General features: G+C 38.6%; 1 protein-coding gene and 1 non-coding gene across 3 annotated transcripts in view; one reads left to right on the forward strand and one right to left on the reverse strand.

Annotated features, from left to right (window-relative positions):
* The window catches only part of JADE3 (jade family PHD finger 3), a 183,833-nt gene that overhangs the window by 79,083 nt on the left and 77,385 nt on the right, over window positions 1-27,365 (reverse strand). For both annotated transcript variants that reach the window (XM_066357000.1, XM_066356999.1), the window contains exons 2-3: window positions 12,398-12,455; window positions 11,550-11,629 (exon numbers count right to left, since the gene is read on the reverse strand). In XM_066357000.1, coding sequence (XP_066213097.1) covers window positions 11,550-11,629; window positions 12,398-12,443 — 126 coding nt within the window. In that variant the 5' untranslated portion in view covers window positions 12,444-12,455. The remainder of the gene's footprint in view (window positions 1-11,549; window positions 11,630-12,397; window positions 12,456-27,365) is intronic.
* On the forward strand, window positions 15,801-15,927 carry LOC136386656 (small nucleolar RNA SNORA27). Its single transcript, XR_010748013.1, has one exon. It is a non-coding gene; the product is annotated as a small nucleolar RNA SNORA27 (small nucleolar RNA).

The raw sequence follows: 27,365 nt of genomic DNA on the forward strand, positions 1-27,365 counted from the left end.
TTGAACTCAAGTTTTATTCATCATAAAATTCATACAAATCCTCATCACTGTCAAAACTCCCATCTATTAGCTTGTCCTCATCTGTGTCTGATGATGAATCACTATCTTCATATATTGCCTAGCCTAGTTCTTAGTTCCATCTATGACATTCGAAATGCCACACTTCTACAACTACTGTATAAGACGCACCAGTTTTTAGACCCCAAATTTTTTGGGGAAAAAGTGTGTCTTATACATGGCGAAATATGGATTATCGTAGTGAACTGAATGGTGGCCCCACAAAAGATATATCTACATTCTAATTTCTGGAATCTGTAAATGTTACCTTATTTGGAAAAGAGATCTTTGCAGATATCTATAATTTAGGATTTCTGAGATGAAGAGACTATCCTGGAATATCCAGGTGGGTCCTAAATCCAGTGACAAGTATATTTACAGAGAAAGGCAGAGGGAGATTTGAGGCATAAGAGGAGGAGGCAGTGTGATCTTGGAGCAGAGACTGGAGTGACTCACTTATCTACAAGTTAGTAAATGCTGACAATCACCATAATCTGAAAAAGGCAAAAAGCAAAACAAACAAACAAACAAACAAACACAATGGAATCTTCCCTAAAATCTCGGAAGGGAGTGAAGCCTGGCCAATTTTGGACGCCTGGCTTCCAGAACTGTGAAAATAATTTCTTGTTGTGTTAAGTCACCCAGTTTGTGGTGATCTGTTATAGCAGCCCTAGGAAACTAATGTACATATTTACCAAATGGTTGAGTAACTTGAAGACTCTAGACAAAGAGATATAAAATGTAAAAGCAGAGGCCAATGATATCTGGCCCTAGTCATGGCTAGAGAAATATTAAACCTCCAGGAACAAGCACTCTTGAAGTCTAGAAAAACTCGGACTGTAAGAACAGCAATCAACTCATACTTATTTTTCTTAAGCAAATGAAGACTACATTCAATGATTATAATTTTCCCTATAGTCTTTAGAGAAAAATGTAGACTTATATGATAAGCTTGATTTCAATTTTATAAGCAAGCCAGATTAAATAGCATCAGATCCAACATTTCTAGAGAAGCATTTTTACTCAAGGCAGAGTGCAGGGTCTGTTTTATCTTGCTATAGAAATGAAACATCTCAAGCATAATACAGAACATAAAATGTTAAAGAGGGGTAGGAATAGAAGTTCAGTCCTCAGGCAGATAGATATATGCAAAGTGATTTCCAATACAGTCATCCCTCGCATATCGTGGTTCACTTTTCGTGGTCTTACTGTATCACGGATTTTTAAATTGTATATACCTAATTTTGTATCGCAGATTTTTTGCTATATCGTGGGATTTTGCAGTATATAGGTATTTTTATATATTTATTATTTTAATTGTTTTTGCGGTAAAATAAGCATTTTCTAGCCTAAAATATTGAATAGGTTTATAAGAGTATGGTAAAGAATTTATAAAGCTTTAAAATACATATAAATAATAAAATAAATATAAGGTCACTACTTCGTGGATTTTTGCCTATTGTGGGGGGAGGGTGTGTTCTGGAACCTAATCCCTGTGATAGACGAGGGACCACTATATACAGGGTGAGGCAAATGTAGGTTTACAGTTGTTCATATGGATAATAATACAATAATTAATAATAAGAATAAACTGGCCCTGGCCAGTTGGCTCAGTGGTAGAGTGTCGGCCTGGCATGCAGGAGTCCCGGGTTCGATTCATGGCCAGGGCACACAGAAGCACCCATCTGCTTCTCCACCCCTCCCCCTCTCCTTCCTATCTGTCTCTCTTCCCCTCCCGCAGCCAAGGCTCCATTGGAGCAAAGCTGGCCCGGGCGCTGAGGATGGCTCTATGGCCTCTGCCTCAGGCGCTACAATGGTTCTGGTTGCGGCAGAGCAATGTCCCAGATGGGCAGAGCATCGCCCCCTGGTGGGCATGCCGGGTGGATCCCCGAGTGCATGTGGGAGTCTGTCTGACTGCCTCCCTGTTTCTAGCTTCAGAAAAATACAAAAAAAAAAAAAAAAAGTTTAAAAAAAAAAAAGAATAAACTGTGTTTCATGTACTCACAACTGTAAATCCACTTTTGCCCCACACTATATTTACTAGACTGGTCTCATGAATCTGCTTCTAATAAGAAAAGGTATCTTTTTAAAATTTATTAATTTTAATTTATTGTACTAACAAGGTATTTTTAAAGTTTTAAAAATGAACACACATGAATAGCTAAAGTGTATCCTGGGTAGAGGTGTGAGTGTTGTACACATATAGTGGCACACACCTACACAAATATTTGTACATTATTTTCATAAAAAAACTAAAAGGATCAACTTAAAACAAAAAAAGTTAACTCTGGGGAAGGGGAAAATAGGGAGGAGAGATAAAAAGCTAAATCTCTCTGAATGTATTTTGTTTCATGGTTTGATGTTTAAACCAGGCAGATGTTTTAATATAGTTAAAAATAAAATTTTAAATCTTTAAAGAAAGGAAAATGGGTCCATGGTACTAGGCCCATAGTAATTACTTAATAAATTATAGTTATTTTATTATCATCATAGTCTTACTTCTAAAAGTATAAAAAAAGTATATAGCTGTGTTCTTCTACCTAGTCCATAAAGTAAATGTTGATGGAGTAAAGCAGTGGTCTCCAACCTTTTTTGGGCCATGGACCGGTTTAATGTCAGAAAATATTTTCACAGACCAGCCTTTAGGGTGGGACGGATAAATGTATCATGTGACCGAGACAAGCATCAAGAGTGAGTCTTAGATGGATGCAACAGAGGGAATCTGGTCATTTTTTTAAAAAAAATATTGTTCAGACTTAAATATAAATAAAACGGAAATAATGTAAGTTATTTATTCTGTCTCTGCGGACTGGTACCAAATGGCCCACGGACTGGTACAGGTCCGTGGCCCGGGGGTTGGGGACCACTGGAGTAAAGGATATACGAGTTCATGGCTCAACTAAAATGTGCATGGTTTAGCTCCCAAAGACAGGGTTGCCAAGCAAGAACTCCATCAAAAAGTTTAACCAATATTCTATACGCCATGAGGTAATGCATAAACTTCACATATAAAACATAGCCATTTGTTGTTAAATTGAATGTTATGAATAAGGGATCTGGATAGTGACACTGACCTAGGTAATGAAGTTGAGAAGTTTTATACATTCTTAATTGTGTGCCTATTTTATATGCATGGGTAGTTTCCCCAAAAGTTCCTGAAACAAAAAGACTTTATACTTACCAGATATCTGCTCATTTATGGTCAAAGAGGGGATTCACAGGCTAACATACAGCCCAGAAGCTATGCCAAGTCCAACAGTGCGTGCACATCTTGGCCTCTCAGATGCTTGCAGAAACAAAGGAGGCCTCACTACGAATTTAATTAGAATATCAATGCTTAACCTGCTAGAGCCACAAAATGAAAATACCCTTCATAGACAGCTCTGGCTTTTACTGCTCTCATTAACATCTCTCAGTGGGCAGTTTCTTAAAGCACAGCTAGTCTGAACATTTCTATGACTTTTCCTCTTTTTTAGAGGAAAAGCCAAACATTTACTTCCTGTAGGACACAAAGGAGAACACTGTCTGATCCATGTGAATGAAGCTGAAAGAGGTTGATCAGTTTTGATTCACAGTCACTTAAATCTGAAACTATACATAACTGACCACAAACAGATGTGTGTCACCCCCTCAAAAAGAAAACCTCACATACACACAAATCAGCTACAAACACAGTACTATATTTAACTAAAGAGAGTTAATTGTAAGTGATTTTCTTAGAATTATACAATCTTAATGCAAGAAAAGATTTTCAGGTTATCTAGAAAAATCAACCACTTAGGGCAGAGATAAGCTAACAAAGCTACCCAGGTATTGTCAAGACATAGTGTTGCACACTGATTTTTTTCCAATGAAGCAAAGTTTATGCAATTTCTAAGCTTAAAACTTTAAAAATCATTTAAATACTTTTTATGGAAATAATTTTCAAATAGTTTATGATAACTCTCAAGTCTATTGTAAAAAATAAATGAGATATTTTTGATGGCTATGAGCTGACATTACTGGAACATCAATTGCCATAAATCAATGTACTACTTTGGGGCTGTTCAGGCAGGTTTGATTATTCATCTTACACCATACTAGAGGTGCATGTATCTTGGTAATGAAGGAGAGGGAGCAATTGAGTCTGATTCGGAGATCTGGGCAGTTTTCACATAAGAAATGACACATTTGCTTTCCAAGTTTTCTCCCATCCCTCAATGTCTCTTTTTGTGCAGTAAGTGTGTATTTGCAAGCTTAGTGCTTTTTACCTACTGTGGGCCAGAAAATAAAATACTAAAGCTTGTTAGAAATATAGATAAAGTGATCTAGACAGGCTCTATTTGAGGGTATTACAGTGTTCTATGCTGAGTTAAACTATATGAGCTTTCATTCTATTCCTATGAAGTCTTGGACATAATATATAACACTCTGTGTTACAGGCATACAGAAGAAAATGGGGCAGGGACAGAAAAGCCCTACTCCTTAAGTTCACCTCCCCTACCTCATCCCAAGACTCAGGACCACTATGCCATTCAAAGACTAAGGCATAATCAAAAGATTAGAGAACACCATCCCTCCCCCTTGCCCTACACCACGATGCTAATACCTCCAGTGATAATAAGAGTGGTTTACACAGCGAGGAGAAGTTCAAAAGACAATCTCTCTGAAGACAAGTACAAAAGAAAGACTCTAAGCCAAAGTCACTAGAGGAATTCAAAGTCTCTGGTACCCATAGCAATAACAAATTTCAAACACCTTCATACAATGCTGGTGGGAATGTAAACTGATGAAGCCTCTTTGGGAAAAAAAATCTGACATTCCCTCATATGATTAAATAGAGATAGCATACGACCCAGTTACCGTATTTCACACCTAGGTGAATGCATAAGACAACTGAAAACATATGTCTACCTAAAAACTTGTACATAAATGTTCAAAGCAGAATCATTCATAATACTATAAAAATGGAGACAATCCAATTGTTAATCAACTAATGAATGGATAAACAATATGTGATATATCCATACAATGGAATATCAAGATGAAGTACTGATCCAAGCTAAAACATGGATGAACCTTGAAAATGTTATCCTAAGTCAAGGGTAGTAAACCTTTTTATACCTACCACCCACTTTTGTATCTCTGTTAGTAGTAAAATTTTCTAAACGCCCACCGGTTCCACAGTAATGGTGACTTATAAAGTAGGGAAGTAACTTTATAAAATTTATAAAGCAGAGTTATAGCAAGTTAAAGCATATAATAATAATTACTTACCAAGTACTTTATGTTGGATTTTCACTAAGTTTGGCAGAATAAATCTTACTATAGTTTTACTATAACAGAATAAACAACTTACTATAGTTAAATCTATATGCATGGGTATATAGATTTATTTATACTTTGGTTGCTCTGCTACCACCCACCATGAGAGCTGGAACGCCCACTAGTAGGCGGTAGGGATCAGGTTGACTACCACTGTCCTAAGTGAAAGAAACCAGACACAAAAGGCTATATATTATGATTCCATTTATATGAAATATCCAAAATAGGCAAAGCCAGAGAAAGAAATTAGATTAATGGTCGGCAGGTGCTGGGAGTAAGGGGATTGGGGAATAACTGCTAATGGGTAAGGGAGTTTCCTTCTGGGCTGATGAAAAGGTTCTAAATTTAGATTGTGGTAATAGTTATGCAACTCTGTGAATATGTGAATATACTAAAACCCAATGAATGGATAACTTTAAATGGATAAATTGTATAAAATGAGAATTACATCTCAAAAAAGATGTTTAACCCTTTAAGTAGTGAGTTTTTTTCCATGCTCGCTGACCCTCAGGAGTGAGTTTTTCTTCAAAAAATGAAATTAGTTTCAGTTACAGTTTTATTAGCTTAAAATCATGTTTGTTTAATAACCAGTTTATGGGAACAAGAACATAGATTTGCCTTTTTTTAAATGATGCCTTACAAATGTACAAACATACTCTGGATGGTCAGGAGGCATGAGGACGTACATGAACGTTCATACCACTCAAAGGGTTAAAATGTTTTATTTATAAAGCGTGATTGCTGTAGTATCAGTGGACATCACCTGAAAGGGCTTGACATCCACTCCCATCCAGTAATAACAAGGTGCCCCTGCTCCTCAATGTGGTATCAGCAGAGACTGGGTAGAGAGCCTGGACTGTTACTGTAGCCCATCAGCAATGTGGTGCCCATTATATTATCACTCCCCCTGTTATCAGGGAGGCAACAAGGTGGGGATTTCCACCCCCAGTAAGTAGTAAAGAGAGTAAGAAGTAACCCTCCCAGAGAGATAACAGAACTAGGATGGGGAACCTAGGAGTCCTGCAACTGGTGGTAAAAATTCAGAGCCCCTCTTACTCACTGGTCTGATTATTATGGAGGCCTGATAAAACAGGTTTATATAAGACTTAGTGTCTGATAACATACTACCAACAAAATCCAGGATACAATAGAAAATCACTCATCACACTAAGAAATGGGAATAAGAGGCAATAGAAACTAACACCAAAATGACACAGATGTTAGAATTATCTGACAAGGACTTTAAAGCATCTAACATAAAAATACTTCAATGAGAAATTACAATTTTTTTTTTCCTGAAATGAGTATATTGAAAGTTTCAGAAAAAATATAAAGAATACAAAGAACAATCAGACAAAGAAATGACATCAGAGTAATGGTGGCATGGGAGATACTCCTGATCTCTTCCCTTGAAATTTCCAACAAATTGAACAACTATAATAATGCAGCAAAGAAACCCCAGCTGGGCTCACAGGCACACCTGAAAGATCCATGAACTGAATGGACTAAAGGTGGGAAGGGTTGAAAAAGGGGTGGAAGATAAAACACATTCATGGTGGGCTCTGGACAGGATACAAACCCAGAGTGAATGGGGATTTTTTATCTGCTGGACTATGAGGAGGAGGAAAGCTCAAGCTATCTGGGTTTTGTCTGAGTGGTACAGAGAGGAAAACCCAGAGTGACTGGGTCTCCTTCTGCTGGGAGGAGCAGTGAGATAGAGTGCAGAGGGGGAGATACTGAACCAAAGTGGCCAGGGCACAGAGCATGGCCAATGTTCCCATGGTCTGCCTTCAGTCCACACTCAGTAGAGACAGAGAAAACTAAAGTACAACCCCCCTGCCTCCCATATCCACCTCCTTCACCTCCCTGGTATGAGAGGGGCAGAGACAAACCCCACAGCTAGCTCTCCAGACATACTCTCTCCCTGAAGAAGAGGTGTTCTACGTTTGGTCCCCTGGTCTGTTGAGAAGTGGGGAGGAGTGCCCAGAGGCCTGAGATCACCACTGCTAGAGCTCTAAAGTAAAAAATTAAAGCCATAAAGCCGAAGCCGTAAAGCCCTCATACTGTGCCCCAACTACCAAAACAATTGCTACTTGTCCTACATCACTGCGACAGAAACAACTCAGTGGAGGACAACCCAGGAATTTCACAGAGCTAAAACTTGTAGTACAGCAATACCTACTGGAAGAAAACAGTAACCTCTCAAAACCAAAATATATTTTTACTTTTTTTCCATTTTTTCTTACTTGTTTTTTCTCTTGACTTTTCTTTAATTCTTATTATTCTTATTTTTATTCTTATTTTTATTCTTATTTTTTGTGGGTGTTTTGATTTGATTTTTGGTTTTTGATCTTTGTTTTCTGTGTTTTTTTTCACTTGCGATTATTTTAAAAATTTTTATTTTTTATTAAATTTCTATTTTTCATTTTTAAGTTGTTTTCTTTTGTTAGAGTTCTTAACAAAACCACTCTCAAATGCCATTATGAATAAGAAATTAAATACTACAAGACAAGAGACAGCTCAAAAAGAAAATGAAAAATCTCCAGATAAAACATCTCAATCACATGGAAATCTTGAAGTTATATGATACAGAATTCAAAACTGAAGTTCTGAAAATACTCAACGAGATGCAAGAAAACACCAACAGGCAACTTAATAAGAAAACAAAACAAATACCTCACCAAGGAGATTGAAACTTTAAAAACAGAGAACTCAATACATGAATTAAAAACTGAGGTAGCAAGTTTAGCTAATAGAACAGGCCAGATAGAAGAATCAGTGACCTTAAAGACAGGCAACTAGAGATGCCACAGGAAGAAGAGAGACTCACAAATTAAAAAGAGAGAGAGAGAGAGAGAAAGAGAGAGAAAGAGAGAGAGAGAGAGAAAGAGAGAGAGAGAGAGAGAGCTATAAAAGAATTGTCTGACTCCATCAGAAAAAGCAATATAAGAATAATGGGTATATCAGAAGTAGAAGAGAGAAAGAAGAGAACAGAGAGCATACTCAACCAAATAATTGATGAGAAATTCCCAAGCCTATGAAAAGAACTGAGCCTCAAATCCAAGGTGCAAACAGAATGATGAGTTACCTCAACCAAAACAGAATTACTCCAAGGAACACTAATAAAATTGTCAAACCTCAATAACAAAGAAAGACTCCTAAATGCAGCTAGGGAAAAGAAGAACATAACATATAAAAGAAAGCCCATCAGGTTATACATATAAAGGAAAACCCATTAGGTTATCATCAGACTTCTCAGCAGAAACTCTACAAGCCAGAAGAGAGTGGATCCAAACATTCAAAGTACTGAAAGAGAGGAGTTACCAGCCAATAATACGATATCCATCAAAGTTATCCTTCAAATATAAAGGAGAAATAAAAACTTTAACAGACATACAGAAGGTGAGGAAATTTTTTCTTCTTTTTTTTTTTCAATCAGAATTTTTATTTCAAAACAAAGAACCACAGTAACAATACTATAAAACCTATTTGTAAGTATTCACAGTCTGGTAACTGAGAAATGGCATACCCTCCACACTGCATGACTGCCCATCCAGTTTGTGAGGAGCCAGAAGTGGAGGTGCAGTTGGAGGAAAGTCACCTGCATATACATTCATACTCTCAAGTATGGGCTACACTGCAGTTACTCATACTATCTCAATGTGGGCTACGAGAAAGGCTCAAGTGCCCTTAGCGCACTTGACATAATACTATGGTAACATGGTAACAAGAGTAACTTGACATGGTAACAGATGAAAAGAAAAGGAGAAAGAAAGAAGAGAGAAAGAGAGAAATAAAGAAAGAAGCCAAAATAAAGAAAGATAAACCAAAATAAATCCATGCCCAGGCACATCATAATCTAACTCTGGAAAACTAAAGACAAAGACAAGTCTTAAAAGCAACTGGGAAAGAACTGGCTACCTATTTAAATCAGAGCAGATTTCACATTAAAAACTATGAGGACAGAGGGAAGTACAATATTTTTCAAGTGCTGAAAGAAAAGTGTTGCCAAAGCAAAATTCTGTATCAAGTGAAAATATCCTTTAGGAATGGAGGTGAAACAAAGACATTCTCTAATAAAGAAAAACTAAAAGAATTTATCACCAGAAGACTTACCCTAAAAGAATGGCTAAAGGAAGTTCTTCAAACAGAATGTAAACGAACAAAAGCAAAGTTGGAATATCAGGAATATAATAATAGACTGTCTTCCTCTTGAGTTTTATAAATAATGTTTGATGGTTGAAGCAAGTATTACAACATTGTCTAATGTAGTTCTCAGTGTATGCAGAGAAAATATTTAAGACAATTACATAATTAAAGTGGGAGGGTAAACGAATCTAAATGGTGGTAAGGTTTCTACATTGTTCTACAGTATCAGGTTCTCCCTTTGATAACAGCATGTAAACTACAAATGAAAAAATTTGCTTTCAGGTGCTCAGTTTCTCTTATTTCTTGCAACAAAAGACTGCTTTCCTCACTGACTTAGAAGCAATAGGTCTTTTTTAAAGTGTGAGAGAGGGACAGACAGACAGGAAGGGAGAGAGATGAGAAGCATCGACTCATGGTTGTGGTGCCTTAGTTGTTCATTGATTGCCTTCTCATATGTGCCTTGATGCAAGCCAGCAACCTTGGGCTTTAAGCCAGCTACCTTTGGGCACAACCTAGCTACCATGGTGTCATGTCTGATACCACACTCAAGCCGGTGATGCCATGCTCAAGCTGGCAACCTTGGGGTCTCGAACACGGGTCCTCAGCGTCATCCCAGGCCAACTCTCTATTGTACCACTGCCTGATCAGGCACAGAAGCAACAGGTTTCAAGAAAGCTCTTGTGTCACTTTATGTTGACACTGTTCTTAATGGGAAAGTAGCAAGGTTTCTTTCTCACCATTCTGCAGTGAAGACTTTGGATAGACAGGAAATTAGTATGGCTCCTATTTATGTGCATTTTATTCCATAAGTTTTTCTGTATGACTCAGACATATATAAATACACTCTTATATTCTACTGAACCCAGAAAGATACCTGGGCAAAAAGATGGAAATGAAAAGTGATCTCTGAGAAAGAGGGGGAGAGAGATGCTCACTTTGACTGACATTTTTTTCCCCTTCTTTTCCAAGTAAGAGGAGGGGAGATAGTCAGATCCACCTGGCAACCCCCATCTGGGGCCGATGTTCTGCCCATCTGGGGTCTGGCTGACACTCTAAAGCAAGGAATGTATGGTCAGGGCACATATGAGAAGCAATCAATAAGATGAAGCTCAACTAGTTGCAATAACTAAGTAGAACAATGAGTTGATACTTCCCTCTTTCTAGCTTTCCCCCTCCCTCTCTCAACTCAATGGAAAAATTAAAAAAAAAAGAAAAGAAAAAGTAAGCTGGGGGGTGGATGAACACACAATATGATGTAGAGATGTGTTGTAGAATTGGGCACCTGAAACCTGTAAATTATGTTAACCAGTGTCACTCCAATAAAATAAAATAAAAAATAAGAAAACAAAAATTATCTAATCTGATCAACAGAGAGAATATACACTAAAAAAAAATGTTTTGAGAAGATCTATAACGAAGGCCACATGCCAAAGGATTACAACTAGCCTCTAGAAGTAGAGGGTGGTCCTCCGTCAAAAGTCAGCAAAAACAAACAAACAAACAAACAAAAAACCACACACAAAAAAAGGGACCTCAGTCCTCTAGCTACAAGGAGATGAATTCTGCCAACAACCTGAATAAGCCTGGAACCAAATTCTTCCTTAGTCAAATCTCACAGCCCAGATCTCAACCCCAGTCCTTGCCTTTTCCTCCATAAGCTCCTCATCTATTTCTTCTTGCACTGCCTCCCACCTACCAACTTAGTTTTTTTACAATCAAAGGCCAGCTCTTTGTGTTCTTCCCAATTCTCCAAATCTAGCTCCCTTTGACTTCTTGGCTAAGGGGAGGCTTTATATTCTAAGGCCAGGTATTTAAGTGTATTTGCCAAAATGAAAGTATAGTGTGAAAATTACTGTTTTCCCAAAGGGAAAAGAAAATGGAATCTTTGTTGAAAAATGAAACAAAAACTCATCAGAAACAAGCCCATCCACTGGTATACAGTTTACTCCTTGCATCTCCAAGATCTGGGTATTGTAGGAATGTAGGCAGAACACAGCTGTCTATTTTTTTAAGTCTAAAAATTGAATATCTGATCTCACCTCAGAAGACTTCTTGTGCTCATTTGGAATTTTTGACTTGTTCCTATACATTGAGCCAGAAGAGAAAGAAGTACAAGGACCTGCAAAAGATAATTAGAAAAAAAAACTGAGACTTATTACCTGCTAATATAACTAAACGTCATATAACTAAATGTCATCCAAGAGAGATTATGAAAGATATGATGGAGAAGAACACAGTGACCTCATATATAACACTGAAGAGAGTTAGATTACAACTAAGAAAGTCTCATAATGGAGTTAAAGATATTTACAGGTGACCTCCCAGTGTGCAAAAGCTTCAACAAGGTTAATAATGGGTAGATTTGATTTGGTGTGATCATACCTCATAACATGACTCATGTTCCACCTGGAGAAAAAGAATCTGCAAAAGTAACTAGAAAAACTAAAAATATCGAACAAATAATCTGTATATATCCTTAGCACTTCCCCAAATGCTACTGTTAATAAGGTTGTTGCCTTTTACAAATGATGACTCATCCAGTCAAACATTTAGAACCTAAACTACAATTAGAATTGTAGGGCCTACAGTTTATGCTCTTGTACTTTTCTTCTTTTCTAGAAAAGCACTGTTAAATCCTTAGTAGATTTGGAATTTGTTGTTTAGGTAAGTTAAAAGGAAAATGCTATATGCCATATAATTCTCCCTCCTAACTTATCAAATTCTAATAAATTTAAATGAGTAAGAAAAATGGTACCCCAAGCTTTCTTTCCTAAAGACATTTTTTAACCATTGAAGGAAGCATGGAACAGCTTGTCCTTAAGTCAAAGAAGAAATCCTCAAGGAGTATAGATACAGAGTTTACCAGCTGTTGGCAGGTTCTACTCACTCTCATCTGAACTGTCACTGCTGCTGAGAGTTCTATGACGTTTCATTTTTCAAGCATCCTGGGAAAGAGAACAACACTGAATGAAATAGTCAAAACTCTCTTTCTCCCCCGTCCCCCAGAGGACAGTCAATACTTTCCTACAGATCCCAAGAAGCAGCAGGCCAATCATATGATAAAATGATTTCTGTCATTCTCAAATGATCTAAAGTGATGGGAGAAGAGTACTACTAAATTCTCCAATACAGAAGGGGTCAAAGATTGGGTGAGGCCACACATTAGCTTTAGGAGCAGCAGAGAATAAATAGTTCAGAACTGGTTGGAATCTCAGATGTGGCCACATGACCAATGTCCACCTAAACAAAAGGGGCAGCCAGGAGGCCCTCACCAGCCAGAGAGGAGCAGAAAAGAAAAAAAGCAGTAGCAAAGGCAGAGCTGTTAAGGGTCAAGGTTGAAAGGCATGAGACATAGGTGGCTAAAGAAAAAACAAGTGAGGTATGTTCTACCTTGAAGGACACAACAACACTGCTTTTTTGCCTACCCTTTCTCTTCCTTAAATTATCTCTGTCCCCATCCCCAAAACACCTAGCCAAATTTAAAATTACATCTATATATACACTGCAAGGAATGCTAGAGAAAGCTCCTATATGGTCAAAATACACAACTTAGCTTTTGACTAAAACTTCAAATGGTTCAAGTGTCCTTCCTTGTGTGTATATGTGTGTGTGTGTGTGTGTGTGTAGTTAATGACAATAAAAAAGAGGCCCCACCTTTCTGGGAACACTCCAGCACTAGAGTACAAGAAAGGAAGACTCAGATACTTCAAGTCACAAAGGAAGTGCTCAAAGTATAAACTAGAAAAGACAGTGATACAATCAGTAACTGACATTCTGTGTTACATTCCACAAGTAAACAAAATGCTAAGAGGGCCAGTCATGATACCACAAGGAAAAGCTTATGGCTACTGCCTTCAAGACACAACCAACTAAGGAGATAGAAATCCAAGTACAAGGCCACTGTGAGCAATTAGGAGTAACAGAAACAAAACTGCATGTTAAAAAGCTAACCGAGTTCCACTCCTGGCATGACAGCGTGAAGAGCTACAAGGACCCACTCCATAGTAAAACTGGTGAAAATTATTTTAAAAAGAAATAACAACAAAAAAACCACTCATTTAAAATCTCTGGAAATAGTTCTAAGGGCACAAGGCAAATGAAGAAGCATTCATTAAAGGAAATCTACTAAAACTCAGTAATTAAGTAAGAATCTATAATATTTGGGCCTAGACCCACTCCCTCCATTCCGCCTCTCAGCACAGATGTCAGTCACACCAGACTAGTATAGACAAGAACACAGAACCCCTTTGCCCCAGCTCACAGCTGCAAGGCTTTCTTCCTGGGAAGGTACAGTGATTCTCACTCATCCTGTACCCAGCTACCTGAGGCTGAGGTTAAGGTCCAGAAAAGTGTGTGAGAGGTGGGGACTCCCTTCTTCCAGGTGGCCTCCACTCCTGGGATGGAGTCTATGTCTTGGGTGTGGTGCCAAGAATATTGAGACCTCAAATGTTCTGGCTCTAGCTTGTGGAATGGGAGTTCTACATTAGCAGAGGCAGACCTAGGAGGCCTGGGGCTGCCACTCAGAGGAAGCACATCATTGTCCCCACATCCTGTTCTGAAGCTATGGCTCAGAGACTCAGAATCAAGCCATAGAATAGAGGGCTCCAAATCTCCCCTCAGTGGAAATGACTTCATTTGCAATAGAATATGGAAAAGTTGTTCATGCCTAGGTTGGCTAGCATGCTGGAGAGAATCAGGGAAATGAAGACCTAGGAGGAACCATTCTGGCTTTAGAATGATCTTGGGAACTATCTCTTCATAGGAGCCCTAATTTGATTGGATCAGTCTGTGAAGCAATTTATGCCCTAGGGCATTATTAAAAACAACAGTGCAATCAGCTAGCAATTAGTGGAAACTTAACAGCTGGGTGTGGTCAGGGGAAGAGAGAGAATGAGTCCTGCCAAAACCACTATCATCCCAGGTGACTGTGGGCATACCAAAGGCTGCATCCCTTAAGAGGCAACATCAAGACTCCACACTGCAGGGCAAAAGGGGGGAGTAAACTGACTTCAGTAAAATAGTCCAGTCACTAAAGTAAAGAAAGAAATAACAAAAAAGAGCCCAGGGTAGGGGTGCCCATACCCAAGGTTGCTACATTACATTATCCAAAATGTCCAGTTTCCAACAAAAAAATGTGAGACATGCAAATAGGAAAGTATGATCTATATACTAGCCAAAAGCAAGTGATAGAAACTGTGAGAGCAACAATATCAGAATTAAAAGGCAAAGACTTCAAATTAGCCATACAAATATCTTCAGAGAACTAAAGAAAACAATGATTAAAGAAGTAAAGGAAGGTTAAGAATATCAATTAAAGAGAAAGTATTAAAAAGAACCAAATGGTAACTCTGGCATTGAAAAGTATAATAACTAAAATAAAAATTTACTAAAGGGGTTCAACGGTATATTTGAACTGGTAGAAGAAAGAATTAGTAAACCTGAAGTAAATCAATATAGATTATGCAAGCAAAAGAAGAGAGGAAAAAGATGAAAAATACTTCACAAAAATGTGAGATACCATTAAATGCACTAACATATATGTAATGGGAGTACCATAAGGAAGGGAGAAAAACAAGAAGAAAAAAATAATGGCTGAAAGATTCTCAAATTTACTGAAAAACATTAATTTGCATATTCAGGAAGCTTGACAAATCCCAAGTATTTAATATTATCACCATCATCACCACCTGCAAAGAGATCCACAGATAAATTATGATAAAATTACTGAAAGACAGAGAAGGAGAAAATCTTGAAAGCAACAAGGGAAAAATGACTCCCTATAACAAACTCCAATAAGATTAACAGCTAACTTCTCATGAGAAACAATGCAAGTCAGAAGGCAATGAGATAAGACACTCAGAGTACTCTAGTAATGTTTGCACATACAGAATATATTAAGAATCATGGAGTGGTATGCTTTAAATGGGTGAAATGTATGGTAATGTACATTATATTTGATAAAGCTATTTAAAAACTAACAGGATTAGCACAAGTATCAAAATCATGAATCAAAGGTCTGTTTGTCCTAAAAAGTCAATAGAATACTGGGTAAAGGAGGGTCAAATATATGGTGATGGAAGATTTGACCTTGGGTGGTAAACACACAATATAGCATACAAACGATCTATTACAGAACTGTACACTTGAAATCTATATAATTTCATTAATCAATGTCATGCCAACAAATTTAATAATAAAAAAGAATAATTAAAATAGGAAAAATCAAATTATAATTGACATATGACACTATAATAGTTTCAGTTGTATAACATAATGATTCAATATTTATATATACCCTTTTCTCCTTGCCTGCTGGACTTATGTCTTTATTGATAATTCAAGTGGGGCAAAAGAAATATCCTTTAAAACTCAAATAAACTGGGTGTTTGTCTTGTATCCTTGTTAGAGGAAACAAATTGAAAAAAATATTTGTACATTTTACAAAATGAATATTTTTTAAATAAAACGGTAACCTCCCATCATATAAATTTTTTGGGCTACATTTGGCCCTTTGGCACAAAATTTAACGACATTCAAATACTCTTCTGAAATGCAAACAAAAACAATAAAAAAATTTTTCTGAGAGAGAGAGGAGAGTGAGAAGCATTAACTTGTAGATGCTTCACTTTAGTCGTTCATTGATTGTTTCTCATATGTGCCTTGACCAAGGGGCTCAAGCCGAGCCAGTAATCCCTTGTTCAAGCCTTGGGATCATACACGATAAACCCACGCGTAAGCTAACAACCTTATGCTCAGGTTGGCAACCTTGGGGTTTCAAACTGGGAACCTCAGCTTTCTGGGTTGATGCTCTATCCATTGTGCCAACACCGGTCAGGCAACAAGAGACTTATCAAAAAGTAATGTGTAATTTAAAGTCAAATGAAGAAATTTAAACAAAAATAAAGTAATATATTTCCTAATTACTCCCTATTGAATGCACAAATCTACCCGTTTGTCTGATATTGTTGGGATGTTCCATATACGTAAACTTTCCAGATAAATGGTGTGTCCAAACATCTATAACCCTCTTATCAATGAGAACTTTCCCAAAACGTCTATTAGTATTGTTGCAGTAACAAATTACGGTACCACAAACTCAATGTCTTAAAAGTACACAAATTTATTATCTTACAATTCAGTCAGAAGTCTGATACGACTGGACCAAAATCAAGATGTTGGCAGGACTGAGTTCCTTTCTGGAGGCTCATTCAGAGAGGATGAGGAGAGGATTCATTTTCTTCCCTTTCTATCTTCTAGAGGCAATTTATATTCCTTGGATCCTGACTATCATTCTCACCCTTCAAAGCCAGCAACATTGTATATCTCTGACCCTGCTTCTATCATCATATTTCATTTTCTAATCCTCTGCTTCCTCTCTTCCACTTTTAAGGACCTTTGTGATTAATTACATCAGGCTCACCTGGATAATCCAGGATAATGTCCCTATTTTACAAACTATAGAAATGATCCCTGAAAGTATAGTCTTAATGTCCCTATTTTAAAATCAGCTGATTAGCAACCCTAATTCTCCTTTGCCATGTATCCTAACATACCCACAGGTCCCAGGGATTAGGGTATAGACATCCTGGGGGTCCCATTATTCTGTCTGTCACAACTTAATATATATATTTTGAATTATTAAAAGTGAGTATACTCCCACACAAATATGCCCAATAGATTTTTGACAACGGTAGGAAAGTAATTCAATGGGGGAAAGATAGCCTTTTCAGCAAATAGTACTGAAGCAATAGTTAAAAAAAACAAAGAAAAAAGAACCTTAACCTAAGTCTCACATCTTATACAAAAGTTAACTGAAAATGGATCACAGACTTAAATGGAAAACTATGTAACTTTTAGAAAACAGGAGAAAACTTTCAGGATCTAGGGCTAAGCAAAGGGCTCTTAAACTTGACACCAGAAACATGATCTATCAAAGAAAAATTCACCTTCATCCAAATGAAAAACATGTTATGCAAAAATATCTGTTAAAATTCTTTTTAGCATGAGAGAGAGAGTGAGAAGAAGAGACAGTGAGACAGAGACAGGAAGGGAGAGAGATGAGAAGCATCAACTCGTAGCTGCATCACCTCAGTTGTTCATAGATTGCTTCTCATATGTACCTTGACTGGGGGGCTACAGCTGAGCCAGTGACCCAACCCCTTCCTTACTCTTCAGGCCAGCGATCTTTTTGGCACAAACCAGCGACCACAGGATCGTGTTGATGATCCCACACTGAAGCTGGTAACCCCACACTGAAGCTGGCAAGTCTGAGCTCAAGCTGGATGAGCCTGCACTCAAGCTAGTGACCTCGAAGTTTTGAACCTGAGTTCTCAGTATCCCAGGGCAACATTCTATCCACTATGACATCACTAATCAGGCAAGAAGATATTTTACAAAAAGCTACAGAATGAGACAAAATACAGGGTGGGTAGAACAAAAGTAGGTTTACAGTTATGAGTGTGAAAGTTTATTCTTGTATTAATTATTGTATTATTTTCCAATAAACAAATGTAAACCTAGTTTCACCTTACCTTGTAATTACAAATCACATATTTAACAACAGATTTATATCTAGGATATGTAAATAACTCTCAAAACTAAACAGTAAAGAAACATGATTCAATTAAAAATAGGCAAAAAACTTGAACAGATATTTCATCAAAAAGCAGTATTATTAGCCATAAGAAAAATGCAAATTAAAACCACAATGGCTGAAACAATGAAAATTCAAATAGTGGAGAAGACATGAAAAAATTGTACATTGCTGGTGGGAATGTAAAACGGTACAGTTACTATAGAAGGTAATTTGGCTATTTCTCTAAAAATTAAACATGCAATTACAATTGTACTCCTGGGCATTTATCCCAGAGAAATGAAAATTTATGTTCATACAAAAACCTGTACATAAATATTTATAGCAGCTTTATTCATAATAGCTAAATATGGGAAACAACCCAGATGTCTTTCAACAGGTAAATGACTAAACCATTTGTGGTATATCCATACTATGAAATACTATCCAGCAATAACAAAGAGCAAAGTACTGATACATGCTAGAACATGTAAAACAAATATAAAACATTTAAAAAATTAGGAAAAACATTATGCTTCATGAAAGAAATCATAAACACAAGATCAATTTTTGTATGATTCCAATTACACATTATGTCCAGAGTAGGCATATCTAAAGAGACAGGAAATAACCTAGAGTTGGGAGTAGGAATGTGAACTGACTGCAAATGGGCAGAAAGCTTTTCTTGGGGTGACAGAAATGTTCTAAAACCAGATACTAGTGATGTGTGCAAAACTCTGTAAATATACTAAAACCCGCTTGACCTGTGGTGGCGCGGTGGATAAAGCGTCGACCTGCAAACTCTGAGGTCACCAGTTCAAAATCCTGGGCTTGCCTGGTCAAGGCACATATGGGAGCTGATGCTTCCTGCTTCACCCCCTTCTTTTTCTTTATCCCTCCCTCTCTCTTAATAAGAAAATAAAAACATTGAATTAAAAAGAAAGGCAAAATATAAAAAAAAATACTAAAACCCACTGAACTGTATGACTCAAAATTAATTTTGTAGTATGGAAATTATATCTTAATAAAGCTTAAAAACCCTTCAAATTATTTTAACATTTTACCAGTGAGAAATTTTAAGGCAAAATTAAGAACAGTTAACATCAGAAAAACTCTGTGTCTATTAGAACATAACCTCCATATGGATAACTCATACTGGGATCAAAGGCAGCAAATGCCATAGAGCAAATAACTTGTTCTCTAAAAACTCTCAGCGAAGAAAGTCAACGAGCATGGACCCTCTTTCTCCATTTTTTCTGAAAAGTTTCAGGAGACCTAAGACTTCTGATGAGATAGATACTCCTTCTCATCTAAAGTTCTGGTCTTAGGAACTTTGGCTAAAACAGTATTGCCATTTTTTATAATATTCTGATCTTTAAGTGAATTACCAAAGTGTTCATCACTGAGGGAGGTGCTGATTTTAAGAATCTGTGAAATTTGTTCTTTTTAAAACTATTAGAGTAACAATCATTTTTTTTTTGTATTTTTCTGAAGCTGGAAACGGGGAGACAGACAGACTGCGCCCGACCGGGATCCACCTGGCACGCCCACCAGGGGGCGATGCTCTGCCCCTCCGGGGCGTCGCTCTGTTGCGACCATAGCCACTCTAGCGCCTGGGGCAGAGGCCATAGAGCCATCCCCAGCGCCCGGGCCATCTTTGCTCCAATGGAGCCTCGGCTGCGGGAGGGGAAGAAAGAGACAGAGAGGAAGGAGAAGGGGAGGGGTGGAGAAGCAGATGGGCACTTCTCCTGTGTGCCCTGGCCAGGAATCGAACCTGAGACTTCTGCATGTCAGGCCGACGCTCTACCACTGAGCCAACCGGCCAGGGCCAATCATTTCTTATTATAGATGGCAACAAGAAATATTGCATTATCAAGTATAGAGCCTAGGAAACAGATAATTAATACCAGTAACACCAGCCCTGAAAAATAATAAACTGGGTTGTTAATGATTTTTAGGAAAGAAAACAAAGCAAACAAATTTTTGAGTCTGGGCTATTATAGTCCATTGATTTGTCTGTCCATTTCTGTGATAGCACTGATATTTTATTTACTGTAGGAAGACAATAAAGACCTAAATATAAGCAGAATGATTGCATGATGGTAAATACTTTAGATCTGTCTTTATTATTTCTAATCACCAAAACAGTCCTAGAAATGCCATCATTACCAGCTGTTTTACAGATGAGGGAACTGGGGCTCAGAAATGCTTAAGTGGTATACTTAGAGCCACACAGCCACTAGAGAGCAGAGCTGGCAGGTATATGGGGAATGAGCATTTCAAGTTGACTCTGAGCCCCAACGCACACTGAGGGGATGACAGCAGGAATGTTGCCTCTTCTAAGCTCAGACTTCTCTGCATGACCTTCTAGGTCCACAGTGTTCTGGCTCCAATCTGTTACACCTCATTAGCTGCTGCTCTCCTGTCTCCTGAAGATGCTCTGCCCTATGTGATTCCATAAACACATCATCTTGCTTCATACTTGCTGGCCTTGGCAGGAGGCTCTTCCCTCTGTCTACCGTTCCCTCCCTGTTGATCCTGGCCAGCCCATTTCCTCCAAACCTGCTCCTATCAATTTGTGGGATCTCCTCAATGAAGCTCCCTAGATACTATACAACCATTTACTCTTTTGCTTTCTACCCGTTTCTGTCTGTGTTCTTTAAATGCTCAGTCCTGCCACTACGCCAAACTTCTTTAAAAGCAGAGACTATGTCACATTCATTTCTTATCTCCTGGTCTTAGCACAGTGTCCTACACAGAATAAACACACAAAAGAGTTAAATATGCTGTGGTGGCACAGTTAAGTCTCCTTTATCTAGCTAGCATGCTCATCTCCCAGCTACTACCTGTTGGGTGCTAATGGCTCACAGCTGTACCTCTCTCTAAGAGCTGGAGTCCTTCCAGCGAGATTATATTCTCCCTGTCTCCTTCCCAGGGGCAGTCAGAAGCCAATAATTGTTCAACACCCCCCCCCCAACCAAGCAGGCTAAAGCTAGATTTTCCTAAGACCATATCCTTACTTTAGCTCCTTCCTCTTCCCTATCCTCTTGTCCTCGCTCCCTTATAGGTTTCTCCTGAGATCACTCCCTCAATAAAACCATGTATGTTCAAATACTGTCTCAGGTTCTGTTTCTAGGCACCCTTACTTAAGACAACATGTGAATCTTCATTAAGAGGTAATATTTTTTGCTAAGTAAAGTCATAAATAAGTACAGTGTAATCTCATAGTAACTTCATGATGTGCCTTGATGTCTTCCATTTGGAAATAAAATATTATTCAGCTGTTTATTTTCTATTTGTCTATTCAGGGTACAGACTTTATAAAGGCATTCTTTTCTTCTTACCTCCCACAATGAGTATTCCTTTGTTTTGGAAGAAATGAAATGTGTATCAGCCCTCACCTTGCACCCTTGGGCACAGTAATTTGATAGTGGTTTTCAGATCTTATTACTTCAATAATCTCAACCAAAATGATTAACAGCAGCCTGATTAATTTTAACAGTAACTGTAAGCCAGGCAAAATACAAATGTATGAAGTAGATGCCTTCCTTGGGCAAAACTCTCTTTTAAAGGAGTGCTGTCTGCAAGTCAACTCAAAAGGGTTATTTTTTACTGTAATCTAAGTCTTTGTTTTGTTGGCTACTAGACTCTCCATTGATATTCCCACAGAAGAGCAGGCAGGCAAGGAAAAGTGATCAGCTCCAACACAGCCCTTTCCGTTCCTTCTATATGCCCATGAGAGATACTTCTGAAATGAAATGCCTGGTTAGTGCAAGAACCTCTATTCACTGCTCTTTATGGGGCCATGCAGCAGTTTAAAAATAATTTAAGGATCTACTTTAAACATATTTATACCCTTTGACCTACAATTCTATTTCTAACATTTATCTTTGAAACTAAACCAAAGCAGAAAATAATTTACAAACAAAAATGTCCATTAGAACTCTATAATAAAAATAATAAATGAAACCTAGCTATCAAACAAAAGAGGAATAAAATATATTAATATTATAGTATTTCATTCAATCATTTAAACATGGTACACAGGTAAACATTTATGTTAAAGTGGAAAAAAACTGTAAAATTAATTTTAGAGTGAGATTACATCTATGAAAATACATAGAAAATAGATGAAGGCCATAAACTAACATCAGTTACATTAGTAACATTGAAGTGATGGATTTCTGGGTGATAAAAACATTCTCCAATTTTCCCATCCTCCAACATTTTATAGTATACATATTTATAATTAGAAAAAATACCTCTAAGATTTTGAGGTATCTGTCCCCTTCACCACCCACAAATGATGCAGTTGACCCGAAAAACTGAAATTATAAAAGTAGTTGTCACTGTCATTCAAGATGGGCATTCACCAGAGCTGAAAAAGAAATCCAGAAAAGCCTAATACAATCAATTGGATATAGAAGCCTCCATATTATGCACAAAATTTACAGTTTGGAAAAGACAAATCTCTAAAGCAGGGGTTCCCAAATGAAGGCAACTTTGTCCCCCAGGAGACATATGGCAATATCTAGAGACATTTTTGGTTTTCACAACTGAGAAAGGGGGTGCTACTGGCATCTAGGGGGTACAGGTCAGGGAGGCTAGTAAAACATCCTATAAGGCACAAGACAGTCCCTTATGCAGAGACTTATCTGGCCCAAAATGTTAATACGACGACCAAGGTTGAGAAATCTTGCTCTAAAAAAAATGAAGCAGAAATCGATAAGAATCAAGAGTACAGAAATGACGGACTTGAGTTTATTCATCCAATCAGTGTTAAGTAACAAAGGGGCACTCACTGAAACCTAAAGATAATTTTATCAGAAAGAAAGCAGGACTTTGAGCAATGTTTAGGGAACTTAGAGAACTCATCAGCTCAAGAAATGGAACAGAATGAAAATGTAAACAGGTTCAAGAAGGACTGAGATAAAATCAGGGAGGATAAATCCATGAAGGTATTTGGAAGTAATCCTTAAGTAAAGAAATATCTTAAAGTCCAGCTTCCTTAGGCTGTTAGGAAAATACCCATCAGAGCCATTAACAGAGGAGACTGACATACAGGACAGAACAGAGCAGCACACTTCCTATATTCTTTTAAAGTCAGAGTAGGGGAGATATACAGAGACAGACTCTTGTATGTGTCTGGACTGGGATCCACCCGGCAACCACCAAATGGGGCTGATGCTCTCTGCCCATCTGGGGCTGCTTACAACCAAGATATTTTTAGCACCTGAGGCAGAGGCTCCATGGAGCCATCCTCAGTGCCCCAGGGCTGATGTGCTCAAATCAATTGAGCCATGGCTGCCGGAGAAGAACAGAGAGAGAGAGAAGAGAGAGAAGAGAGAGAAGCGGGGTGGGGGGATGAGAAGCAGATAGTCACCTCTCCTGTGTGCCCCGACTGGGAATTAGACCCGGGACTTCCACACAGAATTGATACTCTACTGCTGAGCCAACTGGCCAGGGCTGCTTATATTCTTTTTTTTTTTTTTTTTTTTTTTTTTTTTACAGGGACAGAGAGAGAGTCAGAGAGAGGGATAGACAGGAACAGACAGGAATGGAGAGAGATGAGAAGCATCAACATCAGTTTTTCGTTGCGACATCTTAGTTGTTCATTGATTGCTTTCTCATATGTGCCTTGACCGTGGACCTTCAGCAGACCGAGTAACCCCTTGCTTGAGCCAGCGACCTTGGGTCCAAGCTGGTGAGCTTTTTGCTCAAGCCAGATGAGCCCGCGCTCAAGCTGGCGACCTCAGGATCTCGAACCTGGGTCCTCGGCATTCCAGCCTGATGCTCTATCCACTACGCCACCGCCTGGTCAGACGAGGGCTGCTTATATTCTCAAAGGTCAATTCTTGCCATGTAGGCAAAAAAACCTCCTAGAAATCATGAATATTATAAATGTGTTTATTGAACTAATTACCAAACCCTCTTCATGCTGAGACTATTTGAGTCCATTGCCTATGCTCTAATTCAGAATTTACCCCTCTCTAAAAAATAATTCAATCTATCACTGCTTCAATATTATAGAAACAAAACTTCCCTTTAAGTCTGTTGTTGGCCTTGAATATCTTTCATCTCTACCACATTTTCAGTAGTTCAGAGACTAAAGCCATAAATAACTATGGAGAGACTGAGTAAACAAAAAATGATCAGAAGAAAAAGAATATATCATACATATTTTACTGCTTTTCATCACCCCCACCCAATATTTCTTTAAAATCAAAGAGATACCAGAAGTTGAAGTAGATATACTTTCCTGTACTTTCTTTTTAAATTTTTTTTATTTAGTGAGAGGAGGGGAGGCAGAGACAGACTCCCGCATGCGCCCTGACCGGGGCCCACCCAACAAGTCCACTAGCTCTGCCCATTTGGGGCCCTTTCTCTGTTGCAAACGGAGTAATTTTTTAGGGCCTGAGGCAGAGAATATGGAGCCTTCCTCAGTGCCCAGCGCCAACTCATTCTAATTGAGCCATGGTTGCAGGAGGGGAAGAGAAGAGAAGAGAAGAGAAGAGAAGAGAGAAAAAGAGAGAGAGAGAGAGAGAGAGAGAGAGAGAGAGAGAGAGAAGTGAGAGGGGGAGGGGAGGGGAGGGGATGGAAAGCAGATGGGCGCTTCTTCTGTGTGCTCTGAACTAGAAAGAAACCCAGGACATTCACACGCCTAGCCAAAACTCTATCACTGAGCCAACCGGCCAGGGCCTTCTGTACTTTCTAAAAGAATACCCTCGGCCCTGGCTGGTTGGCTCAGTGGTAGAGCATCAGCCTGGCGTGCAGGAGTCCCGGGTTCGATTCCCGGCCAAGGCACACAGGAGAAGCGCCCATCTGCCTCTCCACCCCTCCCCCTCTCCTTCCTCTCTGTCTCTCTCTTCCCCTCCCGTAGCCGAGGCTCCACTGGAGCAAAGTTGGCCCGGGCGCTGAGGATGGCTCTGTGGCCTCTGCCTCAGGCACTAGAATGGCTCTGGTTGCAACAGAGACGCCCCAGATGGGCAGACCATCGCCCCCTGTTGGGTGCATGCGGGAGTCTGTCTGACTGCCTCTCCGTTTCCAACTTCAGAAAAATACAAAAAAAAATACCCTCATCTCAGTCACTTTAAAGTTTGTTTAAAGTCATTTAAAGTCATTACGTGACTTATCAGTTCCCTGTGACGAGATGAGTATGGAGGTCAACTTGTCTCCAAAATCCCTCAAGGAACATTTAAATAAAAAATAAAGAAAATAAGAACTTACCTAGGTAGGTTCCTGCCACTCAGACAAGTATTTCTATGTTAACCACAGTTATGCCTGTTGCTAGGAAGCAGGCTTACCCCCTTTAATATACAGACTTGTTAACAAATTATTTGGAAATTTCAAACCCCCTAAGGAGAAATCATTTTACATGATAAGGCGAGGATGGGAAGTGATTTTAAATCAGGGTTCAGCAAACATTTTCTGTAAAAGACCAGACAGAAAATGTATTTGGCTTTGTAGGTCATACGGTCTCTGTTGCAATTACTCAAATCTCCTGTCATAGCATGAAAACAGCCATAAATAGTATATAAACAAATGAGCATGGCTCTGTTCCAATAAAACTTTATTATACTGAAATCTGAATTTTATATAATATTTTACATGTCATGAAATATTACTCATCATTTATCAACCATTTAAAAACGTAAAACCATTCTTAGTTTGAAGGCCACACAGACACTGGTGGTAGGCTAGATTTGGCTCACAGGCTTGTCAGTCTCTGGTCAAAACTATAAGAAACCTTTCTTTAAATGAAAGAAAGAATATTAAAAATTTGAAGCATACAACTGAATTATCACTCTCCTGACACCACCCCTTCCTTCCCAATCTCTCACTTTCTGTAGGGTTTCAGCCCAGGTGGCCTATTCTGTGATGTTATCTTGACAATTTTTTTTTACAGGGACAAAGAGAGAGAGTTGGAGAGAGAAACAGACAGGGACAGACAGACAGGAATGGAGAGAGATGAGAAGCATCAATCACCAGTTTTTCATTGCGACACCTTAGTTGTTCATTGATTGCTTTCTCATATGTGCCTTGACCGTGGGCCTTCAGCAGACCGAGTAACCCGTTGCTCAAGCCAGCGACCCTGGGTCCAAGCTGGTGAGCTTTTTGCTCAAACCAGATGAGCCCGTGCTCAAGCTGGCAACCTCAGGGTCTCGAACGTGGGTCCTCTGCATCCCAGTCCGATGCTCTATTCACTGCGCCACCGCCTGGTCAGGCTTATCTTGACAAATTTTAATGGTCCTAGCCCCTTCTAAATTAAAATCTGTTCTATGCCCTTTAAGGAAAAATACCCCAGTTCCAATAACTTTAAAAAAAATTATCAGTACGTGCCTGACCAGGCGGTGGCGCAGTGGATAGAGTGTCGGACTGGGATGCAGAGGACCCACGTTCGAGACCCCAACGTCGTCAGCTTGAGCGTGGGCTCATCTGGTTTGAGCAAAAGCTCACCAGCTTGGACCCAAGGTCGGTGGCTCGAGCAAGGGGTCACTCGGTCTGCTGAAGGACCACGGTCAAGGCACATATGAGAAAGCAATCAATGAACAACTAAGGTGTCGCAACAAAAAACTAATGATTGATGCTTCTCATCTCTCTCCGTTCCTGTCTGTGTGTCCCTATCTATCTCTCTCTTTGACTCTCTGTCCCTGTAAAAAAAAAAAGAAAGATTATCAGTACATAAGTGAAATGAGTCAGTCAGAGAGACATGTTCCATATGATTTTACTCACATGTGGAATCTAAAGGACAAAATAAACGAACCAACAAAATTGAAACAGACTCATAGACACACAGAGCAGACTGATGGCAGCCTGAGGGAATGGGTTTGGGAGACATGGACATGCCTGGGACTAGGTGAAAGAGGTGAAGGGATTAAGAAGTACAAATTGGTAGTTACAAAACAGTCACAGAGATGAAAAGTACAGCATAGGGAGTACAGTCAATAATATTGTAATAACTGTGTACGGTGACAAGTGGGTTCTAGAAATACTGGGGGGAACACCTTGTGAAGTACGCGATTATCTAACCACTATGCTGTACACCTGAAACCAATACAAAATAATACTGAAAGTAAACTGCAGTTGAAAAGTAAAATACATATATTGAAACTAAAAAAGCATAAAAATTAGCAGTACGTTTTCTTTTTAGTTTATGTACATATAATCAACAATTTCACAACTATCCAGATAAATAAGTAGGTTCAGTATGTTAAGAATAAAGAGACATATGTACAAAACACAAATCCTTTTAAGATAAAACACTAATTGCAAATAAGACCTC

The sequence above is a fragment of the Saccopteryx leptura genome, chromosome X (assembly GCF_036850995.1).
Source record: "Saccopteryx leptura isolate mSacLep1 chromosome X, mSacLep1_pri_phased_curated, whole genome shotgun sequence".
NCBI classification, from domain to species: domain Eukaryota; kingdom Metazoa; phylum Chordata; class Mammalia; order Chiroptera; family Emballonuridae; genus Saccopteryx; species Saccopteryx leptura.